The sequence below is a fragment of the Bactrocera oleae genome, chromosome 3 (genome assembly GCF_042242935.1).
Source record: "Bactrocera oleae isolate idBacOlea1 chromosome 3, idBacOlea1, whole genome shotgun sequence".
Lineage (NCBI taxonomy): Eukaryota > Metazoa > Arthropoda > Insecta > Diptera > Tephritidae > Bactrocera > Bactrocera oleae.
The window spans coordinates 78,816,956-78,837,787 of record NC_091537.1 but is presented as its reverse complement, the minus strand read 5'-3'; the positions used below and the strand labels follow the sequence as shown (position 1 = coordinate 78,837,787).

The following is a 20,832-nucleotide window of genomic DNA, read 5'->3' as shown; positions in this document are numbered from 1 at the left end:
TGTAAAAAATATTTTATATCGCGATTTTCATACATAAGTTGCAAAAAAGGAAACTAGGTTTATCAATCATATGAGCTGAACTGCTTCAACAATAACGCTTTTTATATGTAAAGTAAGAAAAATAAATAAATAAATCCTGTTTCACATAAAGTCACAATTTAGCTCGAAAATACCACAATCAAACACAAAAGAAAAACCAAGAGTTTTGTATTTGGCAATACAATCAATTGTAAATGGATGTCAAAGTTCAGAAAACAAATTTTTTTTTCTTAATGTAGTATGAAATAGACACAATAAAGCTGGCTCGATTATCATTTGTGCAATCAATTAACCTCTCATAGCTAAATGCCAGACAATTAAAACGAATAATCGAACTAATGGATAAGCGAAGGTGGGAAATATGCAAATATAATTTGAGAGTTATTTTAATCTATATGATTGAGGAATTCTAAATGTTAGATAAATTTATGGTGATTCATATATACATGGGTATATACGTATGTATTCAATATTTAAATTTTAGTTGCTCTTAAAAAAAATTATTGATATTTTTTTTGATTTTTGACTACAGGGTTACCAAATTTTTGTAAAAGTAAACCATTAAAAATTAAAAAAAAAATACAAAAAAAATTATATAAGTAAAAAATAAATCAAAAAATATCATAACTGATACACAGGTATTTATATATATATATAACCGGTGCGTAATTATATTACGGTAAAAAAAAACTAGTGTTTTTTCGCTTGGTTCCGAAAAATTGGTTGATAGGCACCCCTACCTCTAAGAAGGCTCCTCAAATATCAGCTCCTAATTGTAACAAGAAGGCCCTCCGATTTACCGTTATCTATTTTTATCTTATGATTGGATAGAAATTTTCATATCTCACTTCCAACTAATTGAAAACATATTTCGTTTTATGGATTTTGTAGAAATTGAAAGCGCTACAAAATGCTCTCTTACGGTTTCTTCGTAAACGTACCGTTGAAAAGGTACTAACGGTTGAAGTTTAATTATTTTAAGACAAATTGGTTCGTTTCTTTTGAATTTTATAACTTAATGAAAAAACATCATTTTAAATTCCAATGCTCACAGTCGTAAAAAATTTGCTTTGCTCTACAAAATTGTTTGTTTCTTTTGACCCATCCCAATATACAACATATATTATATATAGGTGTATAAGATCCTTTAAATATAAGTTTTTATCCAATACATTTCATTTCGCATAAAATACCTTTTACCTTTAACACACTAACGACATTTGCATACTAGCTTTGTTTAGCCAGGAGTAAATCGAAAAGCATTCGAAAAACTATTGTATCTAAAAACAACAAAATCAAACAAAATTTATTAAAATCTTTCAAAATGCAATCATCAATCACAGCCACTATCAGTTCACATTTTAAGCCACGTTTATGTAACTTGACTACAAAAACAATAATAAACACAGTGCCAGCAATACTAGTGTTGCATGACAAATGCAATAACAACAATAACAACTCGCTACATTAACAACAGTTGTAAACAACATTAAAGCGACGTAAAGTGCAGCTTAGCTGAACGCCACTAAGCAATGCGAAGATGTGTTTAGAGATACATGCAGTTGCCCATAAGTACATATGTATATGTGATTATGAGTGAAACTACAGTAGTGGGAGGTAAAATAGCATATACGCAAATAATATAAAGTAATAAATAAATTTTTACCAAATTGTGTGTTTATTTGGAATTCGTTTCCTTCATATTGTACAACAGCTGATATGTTATTATCATTAAAGTAAGAGGCTACAAGTATGCAGCACCAAATTTTAATAACAGTTTGCCTTGCGAAAGGCAAAGCCTAGTCGTTTTGGGTATTTTAATTAAAAAAAACTTCACATATTATTTATTAATCGTTCGGAAGTTGTTTAAATTTCTACGATTTTTATGTTGAATGTTATCCAAACTTTATGTTGTTTTTAGCCTGCCAAAATTAGATTTTTGATTAGGTCAAAAACCAGATATGTCATTATATAGGGAACGACAAGTATATACCGAACATGCAGAAAAAATTGATAGTAATCGGATCGAATACTGCACGATTCTTTTAACTTAGAGTAGAACACATGAGATCTTCTGAACTATTTGCCCTTAGCAAAGTTCATCTTGCCGCAATCATAGGGGTTCTGACTGGACATTGACCAATAGACGTTCATCTTGACGGCTACAAGTTGATAAAGTTAAATAGAAGAGGGTGAGATGGAAATATCCAGACACTTTCTTCTCCATTGTACAGCCTTTGCCACACTGAGATTGAAACATCGGCAGTCATCTTGCAGTGCGCCGAAACTTACATTAACCGTCTCACAAATATAGGAGTTTTAGCTAATAAAACGGACCGGCGTTCTAAGCTGCGCAAGTGAGATCCCTGTTAGAATTGATCTCACAACCTGAAAAGGAAAAATGTAGTTTTCACAAACACGTTTAAAAATTAATTGATACAGCTGATGAACCTGAGTTAAATCGTTAAAAATCGTTGTAGGAGTATCTTATTTTTAAAGGTATAATTTCACAGTAGGTTTGTGAGGAATATTTGATACCTTCGAAAAAAGTGTCTTGTTTATTACTATTTAATGCATTTTTTTATGGTCTATCATATATGTATAAATACTTAAACATTAATTTAAAAAATATGGATATTTTCACTTTCTATATCAACTAATTTGGTAAGAAGAATATTAAGAAACAATTTTACAAACACAATTCTTTTCATCACTCTAGTAATTCTCTACACACGAATGTTGCTTTTGGCTCCCTTTGTCAAGCACACACATTTCAGGCGCTTGCATTAGTTGAGTGCTGTCCACATTTAACGTTTGGCTTATCGCCACCAATGCGTCTTATGCGCTCCAGACGACTGTGATTATGATGATGTTTTACTATTTCAGCTCGTTGTTATTATATTTGCTTATTTGTTTATTGACCATTGCTTGCCAACCACAGTGAAGCGGCACAAAGTTGAAGCGTGAAAAGGCTTTTAATATGTTAAAATGTGGTAGAAAAAAATTAAAATATAAAAAAATGTGCACGCTTATCGCGGCATGCAAGTACAATAAATGTAAAAAATAACAAAAACAAAAACAATGCTAGCTAGGCAAGAATAATGTGTCCATTTGAGCTTGCCTGTGCGCTTGGGTGCGCCATACGAGGCTTCACAGACAGCGCCAGATGGAGCCACTTACCTACAATTTTAGTATTTTTTATCATCGCTCTCCCCCTTTGCACGCCGCCCACTTTGCATAGCTTACTCAATTCTCACATTAATCTTTTTTGCTTTTGCCTTTGGCGCACTTTTGCCCTCCACTCAAGCAAAATATTTTTCTTGTCTTTTTACGCTGCAGTTGCATGCCACAAGACGTTCAAGTGGCTTTGCATGTTGACCTTAGCGTTATTTGTTGTAACCCTCAAAATATATTAGCTATTGCATTTGTGTGCTTTATTGCATATATTTTTTTTTTATGGCGTTAATGTTTTCATAAACTTTTGTGCAGCGTTTTCGGTGTGAGGTGTGGCAGCATGATTTCTTAAGGATTTTTGCGTGCTAGCTTGGCTGATGGATTCTTAAAATTTTCAATGCCTCATTATTTTTCACGTGCAGGCATATGTATATGTACAAGTATATAAATTGTATAATTTTTCTTTGTCCTCCTCCAAATATGTCTTCCAAACACTAAGTGCAACTTCCTGCTCCAGCAACCCACATTAGTTACAAACTCACCCTTACCGCTGCCACTCAAGCCACACGTTTCTCACACTTTCTCTTTAGTGTTCAATTTCTTTATGCAACAACAAAAAATAATTATTTTAATGCAACAATACGCCTCAAAATCTTCAGCACAGCCAAAGTTGCGTGGGTTTTCATTTCACTTTTTCCAATAATTTATGATTACAATTTGTTAACGATTAGTAATGCTTCACCGTGGTTGCATGTAATTACGCTAGTTGTTATTTCCGTTAATGCACTTTGCCATAAAACCCCCGCCTATTTAAATGTACTTAACCACGCACACATATACATATGTACACGTATACAACCACTCACGTCCGAAATAGATTTGCTGAACTGAGCGCTTACATTTGAACATAGATTTATGAGCAGTAATTAAATTTGTTTGATTTAATACAACACTTTTCCATTCAACTGATGCAGTGATAAATGCGCACACATAGATACACACACGCCCACATAAATACCTGCTCAGAAAATCAGCCTCATATAGACTTCAATGGGTTGGCGCTTGTTAGCCATCAGACAATAATATTTTTATACTCTCGGAACAGGTTACTACAGAGTATAATAGTTTTGTTCACCAAACGGTTGTTTGTATCACCTTAAACTAATCGAGTTAGATATAGGGCTACACATATGTAAATGAACAGCATCAAGAGACAAGTTGTCCGTCCGTCTGTCCGTCCGTCTGTGCAAGCTGTAACTTGAGTAAAAATTGAGATATCTTTATGAAACTTGGTACCGTAAGAGGGTTGATATGTGTGTGTTAATCGGACCACTGCCACGCCCACAAAACGCCATTAATCAAAAACAAATAAATTGCCATAACTAAGCTTCACAATAAGATACAAGACTGTGATTTGGTATACAGGATCACATTAGAAAGAAACACCAGCAGGCGTGGCCCCGCCCACTAATAGGTTTAATGTGCAAAGCTCCTAAACCGCTAAATCAATAAGAACAAAATTCACTGAAAACGAATGCTTTTATCATCTCTATCGACAGTGTGTAAATGGGGGAAATCGGGTGACAATCCCGCCTACTCCCTATATAACGGTACTGTTAAAAACTACTGAAAGCACGATAAATCAGACACTAAACACGCCAGAGACATTAAATTTTATCTCTGAGATGGTATGATATGACTTTATAGGAACCGCTTTTAAAATTGGACAGTGGGTGTGGCACCGTCCACTTTTAGGTGAAAACCCATATCTTGCGATCTGCTTAACCGATTCCAACCATATTCGGTTTATAATATTCCTCTGATATTTCTATGTTATAATGTGAAAATGGGCGTAATCGAGTTATAACCACGCCTATTTCCCATATAACATCATTTTAAATTCCATCTGATTCTGTCACTTTTTACTATGCATATCAAGCAAAAATGATTGTATTGGGGTAAAACTTTGCGTGAATAATGCGTTTGGAGTATGCCACCCTGTAACCAAAAATTGTCTAAATCGAGTCAAAACTGTTCCAGCCCCTAGGTAATGAATATGTAGACCCCAGTGTCTATAGCTGACTTTTTACCGAAAAATATCGGTCAACATAGAACAAGGTGGCAAGATCCACAAAGAAATCTAAAACGAATATACCATTTGACTTTGCGAGAGTATAAAATGTTCGGTTACATCCGAACTTAGCTCTTCCTTACTTGCTTTAATTAAATGTTTACAAAATATTTACTGGTACTCTTGCAACTTTTTCTCAAAATATGTTTGTCAGTAATAACTCAAATCACCAGAAAAATGCATAGGATGGTGATTATGAAAGCACTAGATATTGCGTATTCTACTAAAAACTAAATAATCTGGTTGCTAGTTTATATTGAATCATGGGAAAAACTAACTGAATTAACTATTTGATCATCTGTTAAATGAACTAAAATCAGTTTTTACCGTTTTTTAGCATCTTTTATCTTTTATTAGAAAACATAAATATAAAGTAAAAAAAAATTTCCCTTTTTAGGGCTTACGAATGCAATATATGTATCACTACAAAGTTTCAATTGAGACAAACTGAAAATGCAAACAAACATAAAATTTCTTTAGCAAGGGATATTCTTTATAGTAGGGATATTTTTAATATAATAAAATTTGTTCGTAATATATACTTTTTTATACCTAAAACTCAAATTTGTAATAAATGAAAAATTAAAAAAATTAATAAAACTTTTTATAATAATTAATATAAAGTAAAACCAAATTTCCCTATTAAGGGATATTTCTAAACAACGCTTACGAATGAAATATATGTATTACTACAACGTTGTAAGTGAGAAAAACTTAAAATACAAACAAATATAAAATTTCTTTAGCAAGGGATATTCTTAATAGAAGGGATATTTTTAAAATAATGGAGTTTGTGCTTAATATATACTTTTTTATACTTAAAAAGACAAATTTGTAATAAATGTTGTTTATGCTATTGTAATTTGGGAAATTTTTTGTACACATTGAAAAGTAGTACTAATGCAAATTTTCTGCGTATTGTTAAAAGTTTATACATAAGCCATAAATATTTTTTAGCTAAGAAATTTGCACTTCGAAAGAATCTAAATTTTGTATTGGGAAATTTTTAAAACAATGGTGTTTTTGCACAATATTTATTTCATTCTGCTAAAAAAATAAAAAAAATGTTTGCCTTTACCTCGTTGGTAAAAATTTGTGAACCTAGAAAAGTAATATTTTTTGCAAATTTTCGGCAAACCAAATTATTGAAAGTAAGCTTAGGGCTTAAAATTTGAGGGCTTAAATATATAATTACATATATATATAATATATACATATAAATTCGACAAACCATTTAAGAATATGAAAGTGTTATTGGTGTATCAAGAAATTTTTAAATATGAATGTTTTCTGCTTGTTACGCTTTCACAAATAATTTAAAGAAGTATTTCATTTCTCATAACGAGAGTCACAACAATCCTAGTATTAGTAATTTGCCTATGCAATATATTTCCACTGATCGATGATATTTATACCTCAACTAAAACAATTTAAAAAATGTCTAAACACAAACTCATTTGAGGATTGTTTTGCATAATTATTGCATATTTCACATAATTTACTAGCACTCACCCACCTTTAAAAGAAAAATGTCGGGGGAAGTCGTATATAATATATAACAAGTGGAAGAGAATATTATATCCAGCAAATATACATCTCATCAAGTTAGTTTCTAAAATATACCTTTCAATGATAACTTTTAAGCAGTACGAAATTTTATTAAATTATGACAAGCTGCTTTATATCACGTTGTTTTATAGTATTTAAAATTAAATCCAAATTTCAAATGGTAAATTATCAGAAATAATATCAATCAGTGCATAAATTATTAAAAAAGCTGCAAAACTCTTGTATTTTAGTGTTTATCAAATAAAATCTATAGTTATAAATATATTCTAAAGTAATTTGAATTAATTAATATTTTATTTCTTATATTTGAATCTGTAATTAATATAAGTTTTATCATTCCACAAAAATTCTCCTACGTTTTTATTACAACGCAAAATAATCCTTCGCTCATAGAATATATGGTTGCTAGGTGTTAAAACGGCTCATGCCATATATTTTATCTCCAAAAGTATTAATCCATTATAATAACTGCGAATACGCTCGCATACAAGCAATTAAACAAAAATTCGTACATGTTTTAGTCACCTGTGTGTTAATTAAAAACGTAAATAATAGATATAGTCAATGTGGTGGCTCAATGGCATTATTACCTAATACATGTGCCATATTTACGTACTCAATGTGAAATTATTGAAAATGCAGCAAATATTTTCACGTTACACAAAGGCGAAAAACCTGTACAATTACAACAATGCATCATATAATTTGGAACTGCGTAATTATCGTAACGCACAAACATACTAGCACACCTAATGAGTGCCATTTATATTATCCTTTGCCGTAGGGGATAACAGATGCGCGCATACTATTACATATGTTTGCCCATGAGAGCAAGCGAAAATTTCACTCAATTTCAATGAACGTAGGAAATTTTCGAAAATCCCAATACGTCGAAATATAATCGCACACGTGTCCACGCGCCTAAAATATATCTACATTTTTAATCATGCACAGGCATGTATGCATGTGTGTGCATATAAAGCACAATGTGGACTAAAATTACTAATCGCACCAGCGCAAAGGGGCATATTTATCCGTAAAGCTTCATCAAAATGCATACTTTGTTGTTGTTCAAACTGTGCATTTGTACTTTTTAACATTAATGCTATTGCATTGTACTTGCTGGTCGTTGATATGAAATTTCATGTAATTACCAAAAATCACATAATTACACTTAATGATACTCGGTAAGTGTGCGTGTTTTGACAGACAAGACAAACATACAGGATGTGGGTGTTTAAATACATTAAAGTTCAAGTAAGAAGGTATTTCTATAGCGAGAGAATATCAGACAGCCACATCTGAACGCAGGTCACGACAGTTCGCAGCAAGGACTCATGTGTATCACGCATCAAATGTATCACCTATGAACTTGTAGCTGAAGTCAAGAGGTCATTGGTACTTTAATTAAGCACAAATTTGGACAAATATTGTAAAATTTTCAAAATTACATCAGCTGGCTGAATTATACTGAACTTGTAGTACTATAATTTTCTCTTGAAATATTTATGTTAATGACAGACGCTCGAAAATATTAACCGAAACTATCACATATAAAGTAAAAAAAATAAGAAAATTTTCTTGTTAGAAAAATTTTTAACAGACCATATGAATGAAATATATTTAACTGTATACATTTTTTATTAAAGAAAACAACAAACACAAACTAATATCCGTTTCTATATTTAGATACATAGAAGGGAAATTTGTAATAATATGGTTCCTAAGTGTTTAGTGGCAAGTATTTAGATTTTCAAAACTTCAGGTCTCAGCACATATGCAGTACTTCATGAAGAGTGTTGCACTCACATGTTTAACAAATTTTAAACAACACAATAGATTAGAGTCTGAATTTATTTGATTAAAACTTCCACATTCGTAGGAACTTTCATATTGGTTTCTTAGTAAATCGGCCATTTGATCGGAGACAAGTTGTTTTATATGAGATGAACCGGAAACATAAGCTGGAATTAATGCTATTTATTTTATTAGATGTTGAAAAAGAGGAGTACTGTCACTCAGATACGAAAAATTTCCTTTAAAATATCATCCAAACAGGGAAAATAATGCAAATTGCTCTCAACAATTTCTATCTGAGATTATATAATATTATATTAATCTGCTCTGTTGCTAATTTACCAACTTCATGCTCATTTCTATGTTCATCCTCACCAATTGTTGTTAAATTAGTTACATTGACAGCCTTTTATAATATATATAGTATGATTCCAAACAAAATATATATCAAGTTTTGCACTAGATGTCGAACTTGACACAGCATTTTAGATAAGGTGATGAATTTTGAAGACCATCATTTGTTCGGCCTTGACTATATTGAAAAAAAGAAGATTGTAGCTCATTTCATTGATTAGATTAGGTCATAGCAGTTGATACTACTCTCTTAGCTCAGAAACCATTTCTATTAGCATCCGCTTAGTATACTCGAAGAATAAGTTCGCCGCTTGTAATTGAAGAAATCAAGTTGATTTGAACTTCCTTTGGCGAGTTGCAAACTTGCGTAGGCGGTAAATAAATTGCTTGATGCTCATGCAAAGTCGCTCAGAGTAACTAAAAAGCCTAAAATGTAATCCAGAATCCTCAGAAGCCTTTGGGCTATTTAATTAAGAAGCTTGCAAGTTTTCGCTAACCCTCTGAGAATTTTTTTGTTCAGCAGTTAAGTGACTATTCAATATAAGTTTTAGTTAAAGTTGAGTGATATTCCTTTAATTAAGCTATAAAAATGTTTGTTAAACTTTTTGTTGTTGCTGTTATGACAGCAGAAATAATGTTTAATAATCTGGATAACCGTTGCTAAGTTGTTAGTACTCGGTCTAATATAGATCCTCGTTCGTTCCTGTTGTCTTTTTTTTTGCTTTTAATTTTTACTGTCTGCAATGAATAGCTTTGTTCAGGAACATGGTTTGAAAACAGTTTTAATTTTTTTTATTGACTACATTTTTATACTTTTCTAAAAGTGCATTATAATACCAAATTACTCCACTTTAGTTGTAATCACTACTGTATACTATTATTACCCTGGCGATACACATATTTTGAACCGCTATAAAATGATATTCATAAAATTTTCATAATTATTTCACAAATTTTAAAATTTTATTGCGTACCACAAAATAAATTTAACCAAAAAAGCATATATTTATATACATGTTGTACATGCGTGTGCTCGCGTATTAATTCCACAAATATTATTGCAAGCATTGTCATAAAATCAGCGGCAAATGCGTGGAATAAATAAATTATAATCAGCAATGCCTTCACGGACAATTGTGTGTGTTGCACGCTGCCGCACTTACTTATGAATTTATGTAGCACATACATATGTATATACATATATATCCATAATATATGTACATATGCATGTATATATACTCATAAATATGCACATTGAACATTCATGCTAAATGAACGGAAGTCAGAATTATTTATGTGATTTTCCTGTGGAAATTATTTATGAAAATTGCAAACATACTGTACTTGACCGCGAGAATTAAAAGCATACATACTACATAAAATAATGCGGAAACATATACGTATATATATTTAAATATATATATATGTATGGTATATGCATAAAAGCACAAATGCAGCAACATTAAACAACTAAAACTTATGGAGGATTTATATGTTGTGAAATATTAAATGTTTTATGTTGCATTGATAATATATTCATATACAAATCAACATATGTACCCACATATACAAGTACAAAATACATACTCGTAAATACAAGTACATGCATACATATAAATTAAACTGCATACGTCGGCATTACGCATTACTTCCTACAATCCGGCATCAGTGCTGATGAGCATTGAGGCTGGCAGCTTGTAAACATATCCTGTGCTATTGAAAGGAGAGGATATTCAAGGATATAATATGTTTTATATATTATTTATTTAAATTGCGCTGCAAGCCAGCAAATGCGCTTGTTGGATATTTTGAATGTAGCAGAAAGCGAAAGCTTTCGAGTGTTGGTCTTAAATTAAAGTGACTGGGTTTTAAGTACAACCAACGAAATAAGTAAAAGCTGTAAAATATGTTGCGCTATTGATTACTTGAATAATATGCATACTCGTACTTATATATCTGTACATACATAATTAAACCACATATGTCAAATATTTGAAATCTTGCTTAGATTTTTACTACTTGAATGAAACTTTAAACAACGCAAAATACACAATTAGGTCAACTATGCTTTATATCCGCAAAAAATAAAATTTCCCTAAAAGGGATATTTTGTTTTTGTAACTGTTTTCTGAATTTTTGACGTCTTAAAAAATAAATTACCCTAGAGGGTAATTTTTTGTAATCATAGTTTTTTGCTCTTTTGATTTCAGTTTAATCACATGTTATATTTTTAGTGCTGAAAACCATTTTTGAATGGGTGTAAAGCAAGTTGCTAAAATCATTTTTAAACTACTGCTATAAGAAATGTTAATTTAAGATAACTGCATACATTTGCTTCAATTGAAAATTTCATATTTATTTAATGCAACACCGAATGGTTTAAGAATTTAGCTCCACAATTAATTCATACATACATAAATACATACATACGTAATTTTATACTATATTTATTTAACCACACAGTAGTCATTACCGAATCTTTCGTTATACGAGTAGATGGCAAAAATTCACTTTCCATATTATACTGTCAGCACAGCTGTATTTGCACAGATATATGTATGTAGCAGAAGTATTTAAGTATGTATATATGTATCTATAGTTGGCAACACGCGTTCGACTTTACGTTTACAACATGTCTACTGTCTTTACAAATACGTGTGTATTTGTTGTTGTAGCTGCCTTGTAGTTATTATTACTGGTTGTCATTGTTGCCGTGAGCGCACTGCCATGGTCATTGCTGTTGTTTTAGCGCGCGCTCTGTCATTTTCATGTTAGCATGCGATTTTATTGCGTGTCAACATGCAGAATGGCAGCATTATTTTTCCTACTCCCTTTAAAACCTAGCAATTTTTTTTTTCCAATTTTTGTTGCTTTCTTTTAATATTCGCATGCTGCTTGTAGTTGTTGTCACTAACAGCTGATATGCTGTTGTTGTTTTTGTAATTGTTACCGTTGTTGTTGTTGTTGTAGTGGTGGCGTACTGTCATGTCTGTCCTGCCACGAATCTTTGCTGTCGCTGTTGGCGGACGCGCTGCAGCGAAACAAATGAGCGGCTTTTGTTGTTCCTGTCGGCAATGCCGTTGTCATCATGAACATTGTTATGGTTGTTGGGTGTTCGTACAAGCATGCCTAAATATGTATGTGTGTATGTGTTTTATACATAACTATGAAATTGTTATTCTCTTTTGACTTCTTACCCTGTTGGTGGCATTTCATTGTTGGTGTTTGTAGTTGTTGTCGCTTCTTCATACTTTAACGCCATTTAACCCCTTGTAACATGCGTGAATGCTATATTTTTCGGTTATGCAACAAAAGACTGTCAAACCGACAAAAAGTGAAAAACGTCAACATTAAGAATCCGCAAAAAAGTATAAATGTAAATATACACACACATAGTTTTGTTAGTGTGTGTAAGTGCCCACATTTCACTGCTGTTTGTGGGTGTTGCATGACATGCCACATTGCCTTATTGTGGCGTGTGTGCTTTCCGCCAACACACACAAAGGAAATGAACAAAATGGAAATTCATGTTGCTGTTGACGGTTCAGAAACAAAAATTTTTATAATTTTGGCTTTGTTAAATAAATATTACGTTTTATTTTGTACAAGTATTATATTGTTTACAGATATAAAATTATAGTTAAATGGTTAGTTATAAAATATAAGTTTACATTTACATATGCATGAGCTGGCTAAAGTATTGAAATCAGCAAGATTTCCTATAATTTGATCAAAGTCGAAAATTTCCCTGAACTGGGAATATTTGTTTAGCGTGTTTGAAACGCCTTAACTGTCTTTGGAATGTTTAAATTGTGATAACTGCTTCAACTGAAAAATTTCCCTAAAATATATTTTTCTGGCTTCGATTTTTTTTGCGTTTAAAACATTCTTTGGAGGCCTATATTATAATAATAACGTCAGTTGAAAAATCTCCCTTTAGATATTTTTAAGTTGATCACTAATTTGATATGCTGGGTGTACTTAATAATCATAAACAAATATTCTAAAAATGTTGTAACTCATAAAAAAGAAATTACCTATCTTTAGATCTTTATTCTAAAAAGCCTTTATCTTAAATTCAAGTACCAAAATTATATCTCATCATTTATTGAACATAACAATAATCTTAAATTACTTCTGAAATTATATTATTTAAAACTTTCTCCAAACAAATAAGGCATACCCGCTCATAGTCTGTCTGCCGCAACCATAGTAGTGTTTCCACAAAAATACCCGCCAAACTATCAACTTTAAATACGCAGAAATTTTAGTAATTTAATATGGTTTATGGAAAGTCAACCCCAGCTGCAAATGCATACAAAGAGGCACATATGCAAGCTCGTGTGAATATATCCACATTCAAAGTGAGGAAAGAAATATCCTTTAGAAGGGGAAGCAATATCTCATCAGTCGTTTGTCTTCGTCAGCAACGCGTCGCCCACGCACATGCATGTGTGTGTGTGTGTTAAACACATGTCCCAATGTCTACTATTACGCGCTTGTCTCATGCCTCACTGGTATAACCAAAAACAGCAATATAAACTAGTATGACCGAAAATATGGTTGACTTGCATGTACGCCTCATTTCTTACTTTATTTACCACACTATATATTAAAGTATTTGCCTCTCTTAAAGCTAAATACCCACATGTCTTTCATTTAAATTTTAATTTATGTTGACGCTTGTGCTAAAATTATGTGTGTTTTGTTTCTATTCTATTTTGCAGAGGGTATCGTATCGTATAGCATACCGAAAGGCGTGCAACGTGGCATGGAAGTCGATTTGTCAGACAAGACTTATGATGGCTATGAGCAAGGTGATCGTTTTGTTGATGGATTGGGTCAACTGGTGGATGGTCAAAAGGGCAAAGATAATTTCCGCACTGATATACATGGTTTTGGCAAAGGTGAGTTGGTATTTTAGAAAAGGAGAGGTCTAAGTAAAACAGAAGAAAGAAAATTTAATACCAATTTTATGTATTTTTGATAGCCCTTAGTAGATTTTATAGCATACATTGCTTAGAAATAATAACTTTAAAAAATATACCTTTCTGGAATGTTTTTTAGTCAAATAATTTTAGGAGATTTGATAGCATATGAATTGCTTAAATATCAATAATACTTTTAAAAAATATCCCTTTTTAGGAAATATGTGTTTATCATTAAAAATAAGCTGTAAGGACTAATACACTTAAACCAAATAAAATTTCCTAAAATGTTCCCAAATTACCGTTAATATGTGATAATTTTTAACCTATTGGCAATTTTGTTACAAGCTTTGAAAAAGTATTTTATATTTGTATACATACGATGTGTAAACTTAAATTACTCATACTTTTATTTAATGTCCTTTAATTTAGCAAATTCGGCTTATCTATCTTATCTTATCTCTCTATCTCGCTTTTTTGGCGTTTTAAGTTTATCATTATGGAGCTTGAAATAATAAACTTTGATTAAATTTTATATTTTAAAAATTTCCCTCTCGGGGAAATTTAGATTTTGTTATTTAAAAGTATGTCAGTAACTTATGCAATTTAAAATATTTAATATTACAACATTTGATCAAATTTCCCTTAAGGGATTTTTTAAAATTTTTGTATTTTTTAACTTTAGGTGTAACTTTTTACATAACTATATATGTATGTATGCACCAAACTTTTATTAAAGAAATTGCCTTACTACATGAGCTGTAAGCAATCTTACTTTCTCAGTTTAATCTGCAAATTTCCCTGCACCGCACCGCACCGCAAAGTTGGCACACAAAACTCAAATTAACTTAATTCAAGTGCATAAAAGCTGAAATACTTGAATAAATGAAATTGAACAAAGTTTGATGGAAACTGCTTACCTTAACCCAAATGTAATAATAAAAGCAACACCAGCAAACTAAAGCGCACAAATGCTAAATAAGCAACGGCTATGCGACTTACATTAAATAAATGGGTGATATACATGCATATGTTTTTATTTATGGGTGTATGTGTGCAAGTAAGACGAAAAACTGCTGATGCATTGCAGATTTCTTCGTAGCTTTCTTCATAGCTTTCGAAAATGTTGCCGGCGCTTAGCGCACATTTCACTTTTTGCGCACAAATTCATCAATTTGGTTGCTTATAGTTGTGCTATATGTGTGCGTGCATATCTAAACCTGTATTTGTGTGTCTGTATATATGTAGGTATATGTGTGTAGATGTTTGTTTAAGAAACTCTGAAGGTTGAAGAAAATTGAAAGGATATCCATTGCAGGCAAAAGCAGTTAAATGCAAATGGTTTTAGGGAGCGCAGACGTTTAACAGTTATGAAAAGCATGTATACACACACACACACTTATACAAACATATACCCATACTTCATTAAAACTGATTAGTATCAAATAATTACAAAAGTTTAGCATAAGTTTAATGGAACTTTTTCGTGTCCATTTGCAATTCTTCTTCCTGCCCTTTGACAAACTCACTTATATATGTGTGTGTATGTGTGCTACACAGTATTAAGGCGAAATTTCGTACGATTATATACACAAGCGCGCACACTATCGCTCAATCGCTTGCTGTAATGGTATTTGCGCCGGATATGATGTATATATATATTGCGACATTTAACCCGCCACTGACTGCCATTTGTTCTGCTAAAGCACATTTAGAATGCATTGCTACCAAACGTATGCGCCATCAGCGCAATGCAAGTGAGTTAGTAGCAGTATGGCGTTCATATTTCATCCTTTGGCATTTCGGAGTAGGCGCGAGCACCGAGCGAGGACAATGAATTGTCGGCTAAATTAGAAACTTTCACCAAACAAATAAATAATTTCCTCATCGATGAACACAACAAATAATTTTTTTAGTAATGCGAAGCAAAACACGTGCCAAGAGACATTTACGAACACAGAGACCCAATAATATAATACATATGCATTAGGGTGGACCAATTGTTTTTTTTTTTAATTTTTCAACTTTTTTTTAACTTTTAGTTTGTTAGATTTTAAAACTTGTGTGTTCTTTGAGTTTTCATACAAATAACACAGGAATTTTTGTTTTACTTTGTTGATGATTTGTGGCATTATTTTGTGAAAGAATGTAACAAAAATTGTAAGAAAAAATAATTTTCACCACTTAAGGTTGGACTTTGAACTGGAATAACTTTTCAGTGTCTTTATTTTTTGAAATTTCGCACACGTTCTTTTCTTTCTTAGAAGCAACGCATTTGTCGGAGCCGATAGCTGCTATACAAACTGAACGATCGAGATCAAGCCCTTGTATAGGAAACTTTTTTTATTAACAAGATATCTTCATGAAATTCTGCACGGAATATTTTTCAAAAAAAGAACAGCATAACTGCCGAAAAAATTCTCAAGACCGGGTCACCACGGCATATAACTGCCATACAAACTGATCGATCAGAGTCAAGTTCAGTTGCATGAAAAGTTTTTTATTTGGCGAGATATCTTCATAAAATTTGGCATTAATTATTATCGAAAGCAACGGTATAATCTCCGTAGAAATTGTTCAACTCGAACACCTATAGCATATAGCTGCCATAGAAACTGACCGATAAAATCCATACAAGAAGTAATATTTTGTATTTGGGAAGGGTATTATAGCTTCATTGCAACCTGAGTTAACGTTTTTTTTCTAGTTTTATAGATTGTTGAATTCCCTATAAGAATTAATTTTTATTTTCACTTTGCAATAATTTCTTCTAATGCATTAAAAATCCAAAACTGACACTTCAGGGCCATCGATATAAAAAAATCCCACATTGAATACTTCTTATGGGAAAAGAAACATGATTTAGACATGCTTTAAGTTGTAAATCAAAAACCTTGTGTAAACAAGGTAGCGATAGTTTTTTTTTGGGAAAAGTTGAAAGTTCAGAGAGCATATTATACATATATCTATATATAGAATATCATTTTTGCGACAGGATAATTTGCAAGGAGTCCAGAGCAAAAAAGCGGCACTAAATGAAATAAAAATAGTACTGTAAAATGTACATAATATGCTTATTTGATAATTTATGGCAAAGCTGGCATTCAATTGTAAGCGTACAACAACAACAATATCTCATACACATACAAACATATTAAAAAAACTACCACTTTCTCCACAACGCCACATTTAAAACGCTTGCAACTTGCTGTGAGCCGCCAACAGTTCGTCGCTTCCGCCAATGCGTGTATCAAAGCGCCCTTAACCGAAATTAAAGTCCCCCAGTGATAAGTTGTTTACTATTCGTTTGTCTCATACAAACTCACACAAACACAATCGTCGCCGAAATCACATAAAAGTAGCAGAAATAAACGAACTATTTGAAAATAAACTTCGTTCGCATACCAATACATACATATGTTTGTATAGAAGTCATTCATATACCGACATATATACATATATATTTATCTAGATATAGCTTTGTACACATCCGCATGCAAATAAATGAATTCCCTTGGCCAGTCGCCAATAATCGAAATTATTGAAAACTTTACATTTTAAGTAGAAAAGTTTCTCATTACTGCAGGATGCGGCAGCAGTTGGGGGCAACCATTTTGCCATGTTACACACACACATACATACATAAGTATTTACAGAATGCGTTGTCGCTTCGTGGTCGTTGGCTTCAACGCAACTCTACTACTTATTGGCAATAATAATGTAGAGAGATGTTAGCCACCGACTATTAGTTTACCGTGCAGACAGTCACACGCACACACGCATACACTCAAACGACGAAATACCAGCAGACAGACAATAATACTAACTTACAGCCGTCTGTACAAATTGAGACGACGGCTGGTAGACCAAATACAGTTAGGTACTACTTCCTCGTGCCAAAAAGGAACTCATAAACTCTGCTCATTTGATTGCTAAGGCGATTTGCCGCGCTGCCGTGAGCGGTGAGAGTGAGTGAGTAAAAGCTTAAATAAACTTCCTTGTTTTCTTTGCTAACTTTAATGCAAATAAAGTTGTTTAAAGTTTGCGAAAATTTAACAGAAAGTCGGAACGAAAGCTTCTTTGTTAATTTTTGTATGTAGGTATGTGTTTTACAGACGAAGCTGCAGTCATGGTTTATCTATTTTTATGATAGTATCAAAAGTAAAAAAGATCCCAATCCAAAAATCCTATGAAAATCCAATAATAGTCTCCAATTTCGACAATTTTATTATTGATACCAAAGATGGATTTCTATTGGCTTGACCAAGTCTAAAGTCTTAGCTTTTACTAAGATGACCTCAATCCAGCATTTCATTTATTCAAAATTGAAAGCCAAATATTTAAGGAAACTTTTAAAAGCCTTATGGGTAGAGCGATTTTGCAAAACAAGGACCCTGTGCCCAAATAGTGTGACGATGCTATCTATACTTTACAGCGAACTACTTGTAGTCTGGTAGAAAAAAAGGAAGTATCCGAACAATATTTTTGCTCGACATTCATCTGCTCAGGGATACTACAATGTGCTATAGGATTCTTGAAAACTAAAGGTTCTGTTGGGCACATTCATCTTCACTTAACAACTAAACGTTCGCAGCTCAGTATACTAGAATGAGTCGTCAGATTCCTAAATATCACAGGTTCTTATGGCTTCCACAATCCTTACCGGGGTTGCATCAATGGAGAACTTATTCACGAGAGTGAGGCAACAAAGCGACAAAGGATCTATCCAGAGGTCGGCTCGCAATATGCATAGACGTCGGCGAAAATTTTAGACAAGAGCCTATCAAAATAGCGGCCAATAAGACTCTAATTTATGGTATATTGAAAACTTGGAATGGATTAGTCAGACAAAGTCCTGGTGAGAGCAGCTTTTTGCCGCCTCAATAGGTAAAAGTGACATATCACCGAAATGGCTGACAGGCTAACGCTGTACTTATTTGCGGCTCGTTAAAACCCTGGCAGGACTTCAACTGCGTTTAATGCACGTCACCATAAATTTGGCGTACAGGTTCAGTTGAGACGATCTCCTGATTCGTGTATATTCGTAATTCTCGATTTAAGAGCACTCATAGCCGTCATGTATAGCTTAAGGTCCGGTAAGGTGTAGTAGAGATACGGTTTCTGACTAAGTCGTGTGGAATATATTTTAAAGCGCCAAAAATAAGCTTGTTGAGAGGAAAGAAAAGTGAATAATGCTATACGACTAAGAGAATATCTTACAAGCGCTTAGTTAAACTTTCTTAGAGAGTGAAATCGATCCACTGACTATGACTTTTCTTATAACTAAGAGGCCAACAAAACAAAAAATCCACAAAAAAAAGTTCCGTAACTGCTCAATTTGCAGCAAAAATTTAATTCAATAGATCCACGCTTTAATTTTAAGAGCATGGTCGGTACGAACCCACAACTGGTATGCAGCAGTGGCAGCAGTGTTGGCTTCAATGAACACAATGAAGTTAAGAATTTTTGGCGAACAAGCATTCTTGCGCCAATACAGCACCATAATGGTGAGGACGGGGTGGGGCATTGAAGACGGCTGTATGCTCGCATAATTTGTCCATTTTATGCGACAACAATCAATGAGAGACGGCTCCACTACTACCGCTACCGGAAAGCTAAATGCCAATTCAGCTATGTGCCCAACTGCCGCAAGCCGCAGGCACAGTCAGTCCAATATGAATGGAACAAAAGACGCTGAAGCAAAAGCTGTGGCTGTGGGAAGCCACATGGCATGCATACTGTGGCTGAATATTGAATTCGTCACTATTGATTTTCAATGAGACGCCAAGTCGTTGTTATTATTATTATTGTTTTCTTTACGAGTTTTTTCTGCTTTATTTGGCGCGCCAAGCTGTAAGCCAAGACGCGTTCATCAATAGTTTGGATGTGACTATTTTTACTCTTATATATAAGAGATGTGCTGTAGACGGAGGACCTCACGATTTTACTGTTGTTGTGACATGATTATTTGTTTTCTGATTTTTTTTTTTGCTCCCCATTTTATTAGCAAAAACGCGGCATTTCTCCAGTGTGGTTCCCCGAAAAATTCTATTTCTTTTTTCTGACTTTCCAACCTCACTCACTGTAAATATTTCTACATTTGTTGGTGTGCGCGCACTTTTGTGGGCTTACAAAAAATATTTCCTCGTTACTCCCAGTCTCTTATGCGCAAAGTTGTTCAACGACTCGCAAGTTATTATTGTTTCATGCAAGCAGACGAATAGTTTGTTTATTTATATTTTGCGAAGGGTTTGAGGGTGTGCTGATTTTGAGGCGCGTTCTCTCTAGTGGAGGTGGTTTCAAAGATTTTCTATAGCTGCAATCCCGTTATAATTTTTATGCGCTCAGTGGCAAGTAGCGCAAGTGCTGAGCATTTTCGAGCAAACCCAGCCATCAGCGCCCCTTCGACATTCAGTTACTTTAGGTTGAATGCAACGCTGTGCGTTCGTTTTTTTTATGCCTTGCCGTGTAAAAGTATGCAACGTTTTTATTACGTATTTGTTATGCTGCCACATTTTTCGAAAATTTTTGCTTTCCCCCAACTATTTCGGTATATAGCGTGCTTGCCTTGTTCGCCTGGCTCGAGTCTTCACTGATTTCTCTACTGTTTACGCTTAAGGCAAGTCCTAACAGTAATACAGGTGAGGTTTGCTCACGGCTACAATAGACTTTTGTCGTCCAAAATTTGAGTTGCTGCCTTTGCCTAGTTAAACAAAGCTCGTCGTTACACCACCCCTCTGTGTAAACAAGCTAGCAAGAAAGGTTTAAATGTCGTGACGCACTCGTCGTTTACTGGTGGGCGTGTTTTAGCTATTTTCGTGTGCAACCGCTCAACGTCCC

The 20,832-nt window shown here is 33.3% G+C and overlaps 1 protein-coding gene across 1 annotated transcript in view; it reads left to right on the top strand.

The window, feature by feature from the left end:
* Positions 1–20,832, top strand: part of smal (smoke alarm) — a 137,835-nt gene that overhangs the window by 93,279 nt on the left and 23,724 nt on the right. Inside the window, exon 6 of the mRNA XM_036365013.2 lies at positions 13,792–13,971. Within this exon, the coding sequence (XP_036220906.2) occupies positions 13,792–13,971 (180 nt within the window). The remainder of the gene's footprint in view (positions 1–13,791; positions 13,972–20,832) is intronic.